The sequence below is a fragment of the Etheostoma spectabile genome, chromosome 22 (genome assembly GCF_008692095.1).
Source record: "Etheostoma spectabile isolate EspeVRDwgs_2016 chromosome 22, UIUC_Espe_1.0, whole genome shotgun sequence".
Lineage (NCBI taxonomy): Eukaryota > Metazoa > Chordata > Actinopteri > Perciformes > Percidae > Etheostoma > Etheostoma spectabile.
In genome coordinates, this window is record NC_045754.1 from 9,190,824 (window position 1) to 9,203,596 (window position 12,773).

The following is a 12,773-nucleotide window of genomic DNA, read 5'->3' on the forward strand; positions in this document are numbered from 1 at the left end:
TATCTTGCTGGAATCATTTCCCACCATCCTTGAGCTGTAAACCCTTAACCACAGCTGATTCCTCTCTGGCTGAGCTCTCTATTAGCAGCTTTCACCCTACTACTGTCTAAATTAGTGACCAGTGAGTCCCATTAGTCACAAACCGGCATATTCATAAACAGGTTCACCGAGTAGAGACACCAAACATGCCGACACCCCAAATCATAAGGTCCCCGTTCATTATTTTGCATTCCGTCCAGACATTTACTGTTATATATATCTGTCCAGACAGTGTTGTTTTACTTGCATTAATGTGTCTCCTCGATATTTGTTTGTAAAAGCGTATCCCTGACGAAAACCCTTTTCCATATTTTCCGTTCCTCCTCTCTTCTCCATGTTTCATTATCCTCTCCTTTACCTTCTCCGGGTTTTGGGGGTTAACAGAATGTTTTTTTTGGGGGGGCCTCATCACCTTATGTGTTTTATGTATCGCTCCTCCAGCTCCTCCCCCATCTGGCCCTTCCTCTACACTCACACCAGGAGGCAGCTCCACCCTGTCCAAGAAGAGACCTCCGCCCCCGCCTCCTGGACACAAACGCACCCTGTCTGACCCACCCAGCCCGCTCTCTCACAGTCCACACAGTAAAGGGGGCTTGACTGGGGGTGAGACACAAGCACACGTCTAATTTAACATTAGGGCTGGTTTCAAGCAGGCATGGCTTCAGGCTGAAGCTCGGGTATTATCACCGTGGGATTATTATTATTTTTTTCAAGTTCAGACTATTTTATTAAATAGAGATTAAAATAAGATTTCTTAAGGGTTTAAGAGTTTTTAATTTAGAGTCGGACAGACTAGTGGAGTTTTTTTATGTCTGTGCAATTTTAAGGCATGTTGAATGGTAGTCTAATTAATCTGATATTTTTTAAATAATTTACTATATCATTTATCATTAATCATTTAGTCAAAAAGAAATCATTTCACATGTATCTAAAGTCCAATGTGACAATTCTTTTGACATTTATAGGAAATTATTCAGTTTACCATCACATAAGATATAAGCAAAGCAGCAAATTTTCACACTTGGAAAGATAAAACTAGAGAATGATGGACTGTTAATTAATTATCAAAATAGTTGCTGATTCATTTTCTGTCCATCAGCTCTAAGTTCGTGTAGAGGCAAAGAGTAGCTCCTATCAAATTTGGAATTAAACTCCGAAGACTGATGGTAGATTTAACTAAACTACACATGTCAATGTGTATTCATCTTTAAAACATGTTTTCACTATTAATAAAGAACTTAGTTGTTATTTTACATATCAACTTCCACTCCACTTGTTTACTTTATTTAAACGTTTCCAAAATACACAGCTTTGGTGGATTAATGCCAACAACAATTAAAAAAAGAAAAGAAAAAGACTGCATACAATTGCCATAATTTTATTTATAAAAGATGTTTTTCAGGGGGGTTCACTGAAAACAAGGGGAAACCCTTGTTTTCAAGTGTTAAACCCTCAGCCTGACGCTGCATTCATATCACATGAGATGTAGGGCTGGTTATTGTTAAAAAAGTTCCTGTACCGATACCAATACAGTGACTTCAATACCGGTTCCTGATTGATACTTTTCTCAATACCAATTTTATAAAATCCATTTTAAGAAAAAAAACATACAAGATCACACATCACGACACAATTTTTTTAATTTATTTTTCAGCTGTTACTACGTGAGCCCTGTCTCTGTGCATAACGGAGAGCTTTTCCTCTGTGTCTCTACAACATGTAACGTTAGACGCCAATCACAAGCATTATTAGATCTTGGTAGAAGCACGCTGCATGCTTATTGGCTGAGATGTACTCCTTAGGTTTTGAACTTTGGTATTGAATGACTGGGCCTTATTGGATATTTGATACTAATTCGGTCGGTGCCTAAAAAGTATTCAATTGTGTACCCAGGCCTAATGTGATGGATGGTTTAAATCGGAAGGATTCCACTGTTTATGACTTATGAGCATTCACACCAACTGAACTATTTATCCATTCAACATACTTTCAAACTGCACAAAGAGATTTTCATGAGTTTTACTCACTTCAGGTTAGTTAGAAAAACAGTCAAATATCTCAGAAATGAAATCATCAGTTTGTTTCAACTACACTGACAAGAAAAGTTATCTTTTAACCAACACTTGGAAACACAAGAAGACAAACACCTCAGTCATCTTACCTTCAATCTTGTGTCTCTTATGTGTACCATGGGGATATTTTACTGTTTCATTTTTTATCATTTATCCTCTGTGGTGTTTTGTGCATTCTTTGTCACCCATACAGTAGCACCCAACCACTAATTAAATGATGGCACTTTATTGCACAACCTCCAAACAACACAGGCTCATGGAAAGCTCAGCCAGATGACACCTCCCTCATTATTTTCTTTAACCATCACAGCATGTTAATTTATTTCCACATTTATATGAAATGAATCTCTCCGTTAGTGCCTTGTTATGGTGTTGAATAATCGGTGTCGTCATCAATCTCAATGTTTTAGGAAGCGACTCCACCCCTCCTCCTGTCAGCAAGATGTCTCCTGTTTCTAACAAGTTTGAAGGAATTCCTCAACAGCAAAGGTACCAAAACGAAAGAAACCCACGTTGAAATATGCAGCTTAATGGGCCAAAATGTATTGCATAACTCGCTATAATAAAATGTTTTGGAGCTGATCTTCTTAGATTCAGTTTTTCATGTAACTTCATTTGAAAATGTTTTCCCAGCACTACTTCAAGCAACACAAAGTCTACACTTGGTCCAAGGGTTCTTCCCAAACTACCTCAGAAAGGTACAGTCTTTGTCCAGTTTCCATGTTGATGCAATTTGTTGAATTGAAATAAGTAACTGTATGCTTCTTTCTCCAGTGGCATTGCGAAAGATTGACACCATACACCCGTCTATGGATAAGCCCAGCCATCCTCCAGAGGTCTTCCAGAAGTCCCCACCGGCCACCGACACCCCACAGAAGGCTCCTCTGGCGGACAGGCCTCAGCTGGGAGACCTGCCCCCCAAACCACAGCTGTGTGAACTTCCTCCTAAACCTGGAGAACTTCCTCCGAAGCCACAGCTGTCTGACCTCCCTCCTAAACCTCAGCTGGGAGACCTCCCGCCTAAACCCCAGCTCAAAGACCTGCCTCCCAAGCCTCATCTCGCAGACATCCCCCCAAAACCTGGAACAGCCGAGCCCACTCCCCGGCCGCCTCCCGGAGAGACAGTGCAAAGGCCTCAAACGCAACCTCCACCTCCACCTCAGCCTCAACCGCAGCCTCAGCCTCAAGACTCACCCTCACCTAATCAGCAAGCAAATATAGGGACCCCCACCCAACAAGCTGCTGAAGACACCAATGGGACCTCAACAGGGACTGCGGAGACACCAGTACCCCTCCCAAGGAAGATCAACACGGTATGAATATGCTTCTGTCTCTTCTTGGCTATTGAGCTACTACTTTTTTAGCAAATAAACTTGCTTTTTTAGAGTGCATTTTACCAACTGATGTCGGTTTTTTTTATTAGCGTCCACTATAAGTAAATATAGATTAGAGCCCGACCAGTTCTATATGATTTGTTAGGTTGATACCGATAATGATATTTGAAAAGGTATAAAAAATTGAATTAAAATACATTGACCAATATTCTTTTTTCCTTTCTTTTTTAATAAACAGATATGCTTAATTTAAAATTGCATAAATTAGCTTTTTTTTTAAGAAATGTGACTACCAAGGAATGAACTGAACAGGACATTTTACAGTTGTAATATTATTTTCTGTAGTGGATAAACTGTAATGGAAACCTTGTTTCTCAATGACCTCAAACATATCTTTGGCATTTCTGTTCTGTATATTTGTGTTATAGGCCAACATTTAGGCATATACTTTGCACTAATACTGATATTCAGTCTACTGTAGATCTTCAATAAATGTAATACATGTGATGAGTTATGCTATTTTAGGCATTTATATTGCTTAGCAGCTTTTCAACATTCAGTTTGTAGCACTAAATTTAAAGTTTTAACGTCTTTGTCATTCTTGGTCTTTAAGCACTTTACATTTTATATTGGATTTTTTTATGTTGATGTTCTGGTGGGCTCTTCTACTGCTGGCAGTTATTGCTACGGCTTCAGGTTGCATATTTAGTTGTTTTCAGAGTATATTTTCCTAATTTTCTCACTTAAAATAGACCAGAAGCTGTTTTCTGGTCAAATACTCTTATTGATGGTGGACCAAGAGGATATACTACTTACGTATGATTATGACAAGAAATAAAATGGTGAACTGGCCCTCCATTTTGATTTTACAAGTATTTCCTGAATTTTCAAGAGTATCATTTCTGAACCTGGTGGTCACATAGAGAACACTCTTGGCTTTTATGTCATTTTAATGCATTTCTGTTGCACTTTTTTTTTTGGACAGCTATGTTACTAAGCTAAATAAAAGTCAACTGAGAGAAGATAATGGTTTTGTTATTTGCATGTCCAGGGGAAAAGCAAAACTCGTCGGGTGAAGACTATCTATGACTGCCAGGCTGACAATGATGACGAACTGACTTTTGTTGAAGGAGAGGTGATTATAGTTACAGGAGAAGAGGACCAGGAGTGGTGGGTGAGTCCAGCTTGAATACTACACTTTGTTCTTCCACTTTTTTTTTATTTCTAGCACATCTGTGTACCATCTCAAGGGCACAAAACAAACACTGAATGCCACTTTAATCAATTTTTTCACGTGTTCTCATTATATTACCAGATCGGGCACATTGAAGGAGATCCAGAAAGAAAAGGGGTGTTCCCCATGTCTTTTGTGCACATCCTGAGTGACTGACAGCCATCGAGACTTGCACTACATCTCTCCCTAAATTGGGAGGTCCTGTAAATAGCTATTATAATACCTCTTGTCAAACGACAAGTGTCCTGAAGAAGAAAAAAGCAACGAAGAAGAAACCCAAGAAGGCTCATCTAAGCCATGGATGCCTCATCCATGCTGTACAAAGAATGTGTGTATTCTTCCTTTACCAGTATTATCTTAACCCTATAGCATGGCTGTGACAAAGCCACTCTCAGAACCCTAGCACTTACCTAAAGTCTATGTTTATGCTGTTACTGTGTATATATATATGTATGTAAATATATATGTGTGAGTATACATGTTTTATTGTACAAAACATGTACCATTGCTCTCTCTACCTGTCAGATTAAGCATCAGGGTGGTGAAATTTTATCTATATTGATTTTACTGGCCCCTCAAGTAATTATTAGCTTATATTTCTGGAAAGAGGTCACATAAGAAAAGGAATGTGAAATAGGTCATGTCACTATTTGTGTCTTGCGTCCCTGTTTACCACCTTAGTTGACTGAAGAGGCTTGAGTCTCCCACTGATCTTCCCCAAGATGAAAACATTAAATGTACTCCTTGTTCTTGCTTGCTTTGTGTGTACTCGTATTATGGTTGTTTTACAGTATAGAAACCTGCTGCTACTGTGGTGGAATATCAAAGCCTGTGGCTCACTGTAGGTCACTGATTTACTCCTGGTTACACTGTATGTATGCTTTGTGTGTGAACTCGACGCCATCTCCACAATCCTTTGACCTTTTCTGTGCATGGTGTAACAATGACTGGAATTGAGTGGAGTGCTGCGTTCAGAGACGCTCACCTCAGGGTTAGAAGAGCCACTATTAAGCAGGACTTAAGGTATCCTGTTAAAGCCACTATTAATGACAAGTACAGGAAACTCAAGGACATCATAGCAATAACTTGATTTTCTGGACAGGCTAGAAATGTTACATTAACTTTAGTGTCTTGTAAAAACCTCATGAGCTTGAATTTTTAAGTTTGAGTAATGCAATATCATTCCATGTTACTGGATCCAGTACATTGCCAGGTTTGCCTGTGAACCAGAGATGTCTTTTAGCACAGTGGACTTTGTAAAAGGCAGGAGAGCCCATGTATTTTCACCCAGTCCTCACTGACTTGCAGTCCCCCCCCATGTTAAGGAACAAAACCCATTGTATCATTAAAAGTGCTGTACTTAACTGAGCCTGCTTTGTTCTTTATAACCTGCCAGTTGTATACTCCTTCCTTTGCAAGGAAAGTACATTTTTAAACTGCTTTAAGTTAAACCATACTTTTCAAAAGTGCCAATTCATTTAATTGATGCTCTATGCTACGGCCCAGCAGTAGAGTACACTTTTCAGAATGGAAACTATTTTTCAAGTAGCATAAGAATTGGTTTTAATGTGTACACATTAAAAAGGAGTTAGTTGAGGTACTTATAACTGGTAGCTTCATAAATACCTTACAGGCATGACCTTCATTTCCCCATAATATTTAAACTATTCCTGTAAGGTGGACAAACTGAAAGGCTCACTTTTACCCACCTGGACTGGTTTAAACCCACTTGTTTTTGTATTTAAGCATAAAGGACCTACATTAACTACAGTTAAACATTCAAGACAAAGTTCAAAGCTTCAAATAATTCTTTATTTTGTTCTCTGAAAAAAAGATTTACATTTTAACCAAAGTTTACCATCCAATTTTACAGCTTTTGGTTTTAACATTAACACAGGAATCACTTTAACATAAATACTTGTCACTACCCAAAAATGCATTTCAAGCAGCCATACCAGATTTTACTGGTAAACTTTATTTACACACTTGGGCTTTGTGGAGAGGTTTTGACCCATGGTCCTTCACCACCGACTTGATGACACCTACAGCAACTGTCTGCTTCAGGTCTCTAGCTGCAAAGCGACCTGGGGAAAAACAGAACATTAACTAACATTGCAGAAGTTAACGTGAGGCAGAATTTTTTTTGGGGGACATAGATTTACCTAAGGGAGGGTAATTGAAGAAGCTCTCCACACACATGGGCTTGATGGGAACCATTTTGACTGTGGCAGCATCTCCAGACATCAGGACCTGCGGCTGGTCCTCCAGTTTATTGCCAGTGCGCCGGTCGAGCTTCTCCTTTAGCTCAGCAAAGCGACAGCTTACATGGGCGGTGTGGCAGTCCAGGACAGGAGAGTAGCCAGCTTTCACCTTCCCTGGATGGTTCAGGACGATAACCTAATTGACAGATAAATACCACATCTGCACAGGGAAACAAATTTTAAGTTTCCACTTGCAATATTTACCACCAACCTGAGCTTCAAAGCTGCTGACATCTGATGGAGGATCCTGCTGGGCGTTGCCAGCCACATCCCCACGGCGCAGGTTCTTGACAGCCACGTTCTTAATGTTGAAGCCAACATTGTGTCCTGGCAGAGCAGTCTGCAGCCCCTGGTGGTGCATCTCAATGGACTTCACCTCAGCAGTGAGCTTGGTAGGGGAAAACATCAGGGTCATGCCAGGTTTGAGGATGCCAGTTTCAATCTTACCCACTGGCACAGTACCAACTCCTGGAAGGATGAACAAAATGACTTAATCAAAATACAGTAGTTACTATTTAAAGGCATTTTGTCTGCAAACACTGCCGTCTCTTCCCCCACCCCAATCCATCCGCTGCACACATGTACCTCATTTGCTTGAATGAGCCAATTAAAAAACAGGCTTGAAAAAATTTAGAGCACAATTTCTAACCTCCAATTTTGTAGACATCCTGCAGAGGCAATCGAAGAGGCTTGTTGATGGTGCGCACTGGTGGGTGAATAGAGTCCAGGACTTCTAGTAGAGTTTTCCCACTCGCATTCCCTTCCCTTTGTCTGGATTTCCAGCCTTGGAACCAGGGCATCTGTAGAGAGAAGTTTTTATTTCCTCTTCTAAAAGTGTTGCATCCAGCAGATATTTTAACTCAAAACCACCATTACCTTCTGAGTTGCAGTGATCATGTTCTCCCCAGTCCAGCCGGAAATCGGAACAAAAGGCACAGTTGTGGGGTCGTAGCCAATCTTCTTGAGGAAACCACTCACACCTCGCACCACTTCGTCAAAGCGTTTTTGGCTGAAAGGGGGTTCAGTCATATCCATCTTGTTCACACAGACTATTATCTGCTTGACACCCAGGGTGTAAGCCAGTAAGGCGTGCTCCCTGGTCTGACCACTTCTCGACACCCCGGCCTCATACTCTCCTTTCGCTGCCGAGACCACGAGGAGGGCAACATCGGCCTGAAATTACATTAACATGTGAAAAGAACCAAGAACTTCAGTTCACATAAAATGATGCAATTCTGCGCTGCTTACCTGCGAGGTCCCGGTTATCATGTTTTTAATGAAGTCACGGTGGCCAGGAGCATCAATTATAGTCAAGGTGTATTTTTGAGTGCTAAATTTCAGCAGAGAGATATCAATGGTGATTCCTCGCTCCCGCTCAGCTTTCAGCTTGTCCAACACCCAGGCGAATTTGAATGAACTCTTGCCCATCTGTAAAGGAACAATGTGGCTTGTAGCTTAACAGGTTCTTAACATTTTGAAGGGTTTCACAGTAAGCTGGACTTTGCCTTGCTCACCTGTGCTGCAGCTTTCTCAAACTTCTCGAGTTTTCTCTGTTCGATGCCGCCACATTTGTAGACGAGGTGGCCAGTGGTGGTTGATTTACCGCTGTCAACATGGCCGATAACCACCAAGTTAACATGAGTCTTCTCTTTTACCATATTGAAGGTGGGTTTGCTAACTTAACAAATTAACTGTAGTCTTCTGACACAACCACGTTTACGCTTCCAAATTCTTCTAGTAGGCTAGCTAGGTTACTAAGTAGTGACTTTATAAACTCCACGTGCAGGGCCAGGACACAGAGGCTAATTGAAGACAGGTGTGCTGCTTAATTGGTGCTGCCTGTTTTCTTAAAGCTGAATATCTGACACTGTTAATCATTAAAGTAGTTGAAAAAAATGAAATATTCTATTTCCTCCCAAATGATGTTTCTTTTGTTAACAACAGTGAGAAGGATTAAATGATTTTTCATCAATCTGCAGCAACAGGCAGTTACAGTCAATTATCCTTTGAAACCAACCACTACGGCACTGAAGCGCCTTAATAAGTAACGTCTCTCTGTGACTGACCACAACGCATAAAAGGACTAAACTACTAAAGGCAATAAACACATTTAAAAGGACTGCTGATTGTAGAAGTTCAAATGTGTTGTTGTGCATATACAATAGGAAAATGAGGAGCTATAAAGAGAAGTCTTACCATCACAGATGGTGCAAAACAGACAAACAACTACAGTTTCCATGAGTAGGTAGCAGGAGTCCTGCAATACAATCGTACTTTAAAATGTAAAAGTAGGCTACTTAAAATTCTACAGGATTTCCCTTTTGGATAAGTACTGCTGCATGTCTAATTAGCATTTTACTGTTGTAGGCCTAGTTGGTCTGAGCTGATTTGAACAATTTGACATAGGCTACTCTTGACTAGTTTAATGTGCATATGTATATTTCATTATATTAGGTACCAAACTGATGATGAACTTGTAATAAAATTATACATTGTTCATCAGGGGTGGAAAAAATACTTAAATATTTTACTTAAGTAAAAGTAGCAGTAGGCCTACAGTGTGGAAATACACAGTCAAGTAAAACGTGGCCTAGTATTTTATATAGTGGAGTAGAAGTAGACATTAGCATAAAATGGAAATACAGAAGTGAAGTAGGCCTACTTCAAATTTGTATTTCAGTATAGTAGCCTACTCAAATGTAGCTTACATTGCATTAATGCCCATTTTTATTTTTTATTATGCCGATAACACCCTGACACCGATTAACTATCATACACAAATATTTTCTCCAAAGTGAATTAATCAAGAGTCGTTTAAAATGACTCTGGGGTCAAAGTGGAGGGTCAGATGGTACATTAGCACCTCCTAGAGTTCGTCAATGGTTTATATTAGCTTCTTGCTCAAGGACACTTCGGTAAAGTAAATACACGTTGGACAACCAAGCTAAACGGCTTTTATCGAGTCCTAATTAAAGCCGCGGTGTGAGACATATTAATAGGCTAGAGAGACGTTTTAGAACCTTTGCTTTTAATCCGGTGGAAGACAACGTTAAAACAAAGCAGCGGGTCTCCACTGACCGGGCGGGTCTATCTTCAGTTAGGGAATGAAGGTGTATAACTTCTCCCTCCGCGCTCAGAGGTGCCACAAACCAAACTCCCCTCTTGTTTGACGGTCACAATGACGCTCGATAACTAACCCGGAAACAGCAAAATCGTTTTTCTTCTCCTTTCAGATCTGGACCGCTGGCTTTCTAACGTGGTATGCAGACGTCGACTCCAGTGTTTTCTCTACGAGCATCAAGGTAAAACCGAGACCATTACTACTTTATCTCGCCTTTTTCTGTCTTCTCAACTAAACCCATTTACTGTCCACCGGTTGCCATTTAGTCTGGCTTGTTTTAAGTGTTACATTTTGTTCCTTGGAGGCAAAATTAATGATGAATCCTAAACGTGTGCGGCGTAAAACAAACACACGAATCGTGAAGTTACTGTTATTTTGTGTTTTTAAGTTACATTCTCCATGCTCCGTTAACTTCCCCTTTTTCAGAACAACGGTCCCAAGGTAGGTTAGGCTACACTGCTAGATTGTTCCTTTATTTGGCCAGAGGCGTTGAGTGTTACATGCTTGCCCCATGGATTACTAATGGCAGGTTATCAGCTGTGTTTGGCCTCGTCTCCAGTATACAGACAGGTTCAGTTATACAGTAACCATATGGCTCGGATTAAGATTACATCATTTAAGGAAATGCATACACTTGACAGCTGGTTAGAGCTGCTTTGTATTTAATGATTTTCATTCGGAGCAGTGCATAATTTAAACATTTTGCATTCTAAACTGTGTTCATGGCTGTGGTGCAATAAGTATTCAGCTCATTTCCTTAAGTAAACGTAGCAGTACCATAATGTAAAAATACTTCTGAATTCCAAATCATACATTAATAAAAATAACAGAAGTACTATCATCAAAATATAGTACTATTATATTATTATTATGCACAATTATGTTTTTAAAATCTTAATCTGCCAAATAGCTAGTAACTATAGTTGTCAAACAAACCTAGTGGCACCGCAAGTGCAATATTTCCCTTTGAAATGTAGTATAATGCTGCATGAAATGTAAATATGCATGATTCAAAATTGTACTTTACTACAATACTCAAGTAATTGTACTTAGTTATATTTCACCACCGGTTCCTCCCTAGAGTCCACTGTAAAACTTGGATTCAGATCTTCATTGGAGGTGGTTATTTTAAAAGTTTTCTTTGCATCAGTTGCAGAATGCTAGCATGGTAGTGTGTGCGGTTTCTTTTCCGCCCAGTCTCTACAAAGGTGGATGTGAAACTTCCCATGAAGCCAGATTTGATGGTATGTTAGTCAAGTACAACTCGTTAGTTAGTAGTTGTGATGCAACGTCTACATTTAATTTGTCTGAAAAATCTCACGCTCTCTGAAGTTAGGCTAATTGTGTGCGAGTTAGGCATGAGTTCAGAGAGGTATACTGGACCTTTTGACTCCTTATGTCACCAAAAAATAATAAGTTCTACCTTTTAAAGGGAGAAAAGACTAATGGTGCTCTCCAAATGGTATTCTGCACTTTTTTTCTTTTAACACTGTATGCCAGTGTTAAAGATCTTCGCAAACCCACGTTTGCTGTGTGAAATAACATGCCTCCAGGTTATTGTGCGTTGCGTTGTCCTCTTTTGCAATTTCTCATCCTTATATCAGCCACTGCACATTTTGAAAGAAGGAAGTACCTTTCTTTTTTTTTTCTTCTTCAACGGATGGACACAAATTTCTGCTCTTATAGTTAAAGTCTGTGTAGACCTTTGAATATGGGCTGGAAAAGACACGACAAATACCTGACTTTTGCCCCAGTTGTTGTACCATGTCTCAACGTACTCTTTTTGCAGCGATGTGAACAGATAGCATAATAGATGTAAGTCTAGAACTAATTATTTTGCATGAAGAAGTTGCAGCAGCAGTTACCAAAAATTGCAAAAATGAAGGAAGACTACTTGAGTCATGAAAGTAATATCTGGTGTTTATGAGTTCAGCAAGTAACCAGTGGGAGATTTTTCTTACAACCTTGTCATGCGGAACAAGCATGACATACGAATATGGCTCATTTGGCACCATTTATTCCCCCGTAAATCATAGTGAAATGCAGGTAGAGGCATGCAGGTGCATTTAGGCAAAACCTTTCAAATTAATTATGTATTGGATACTGGAACAACATTGTTATACAAAGCAAATGAAAGAAGCAATCCATATTGGGAAAGGATGATCTTTTTTAGCTTTTACATGTTACAATTGAGTTATAATCTGTCTGTAATCTTGTCATAGAGATTTACAGCTTTTGACTCTCAGTCTTTTTCTATGTGAGGATATTGTTGACATTAGATAAGACTGTTGTCAGTGTTTTACATCAGTGTTTGCATTATAGGGTCTTAAATAACAATAGAGGCAGAGATGTGTTGGGTATGACTAAAATACACTCTCATTGTGCTAACCCCAGAGGAAACCCTTGCAAGAGGACTTTCCACATACCTACTCCAGCAAATGTATTTTGTAGTTTGGACAACTGTAGTTACTGTAACTGGGTGGTAACACAAGGTTAGAGTTAGTGTAATTGTAGATTATTAAAATTGTTAATCGTTCATCTCAAAAAAGCTGCTCAGATGTTTTTATGTCAAAGACTTGGATCACTTTCGAAGAAAGATTGTTTATTTGTCTGTAAACTGTCCATACATTAATTTGAAAAAAACGTTGTGAAAGTAAAATATATGATTGCAATAGAAACATTTGGACGCTATCTCCGTATGAATCAATTGTC

At 39.5% G+C, this 12,773-nt stretch overlaps 2 protein-coding genes across 9 annotated transcripts in view; one reads left to right on the forward strand and one right to left on the reverse strand.

The window, feature by feature from the left end:
* asap1b (ArfGAP with SH3 domain, ankyrin repeat and PH domain 1b) overlaps positions 1 to 6,043 on the forward strand; it is a 75,449-nt gene extending 69,406 nt beyond the window's left edge. For 5 of the 8 annotated variants that reach the window (XM_032503333.1, XM_032503335.1, XM_032503334.1 and 2 more), the window contains 6 exons: positions 481 to 642; positions 2,522 to 2,600; positions 2,745 to 2,809; positions 2,886 to 3,424; positions 4,497 to 4,619; positions 4,761 to 6,043. In XM_032503333.1, the coding sequence (XP_032359224.1) occupies positions 481 to 642; positions 2,522 to 2,600; positions 2,745 to 2,809; positions 2,886 to 3,424; positions 4,497 to 4,619; positions 4,761 to 4,835 (1,043 nt within the window). In that variant the 3' untranslated portion in view covers positions 4,836 to 6,043. The remainder of the gene's footprint in view (positions 1 to 480; positions 643 to 2,521; positions 2,601 to 2,744; positions 2,810 to 2,885; positions 3,425 to 4,496; positions 4,620 to 4,760) is intronic. The other 3 variants (XM_032503337.1, XM_032503338.1, XM_032503339.1) reach the window with 1 other exon arrangement.
* Positions 6,044 to 6,469: 426 nt separating this feature from the next.
* eef1a1l3 (eukaryotic translation elongation factor 1 alpha 1, like 3) lies at positions 6,470 to 8,709 on the reverse strand. The gene is made up of 7 exons (XM_032503342.1): positions 8,455 to 8,709; positions 8,189 to 8,368; positions 7,817 to 8,113; positions 7,590 to 7,740; positions 7,152 to 7,408; positions 6,842 to 7,076; positions 6,470 to 6,763 (listed from the first exon to the last, which is right to left on the reverse strand). Exons 1-7 carry the CDS (start codon positions 8,596 to 8,598, stop codon positions 6,654 to 6,656), a joined length of 1,374 nt encoding a protein of 457 aa, XP_032359233.1. The 5' UTR covers positions 8,599 to 8,709; the 3' UTR covers positions 6,470 to 6,653.
* Positions 8,710 to 12,773: the final 4,064 nt, after the last annotated feature.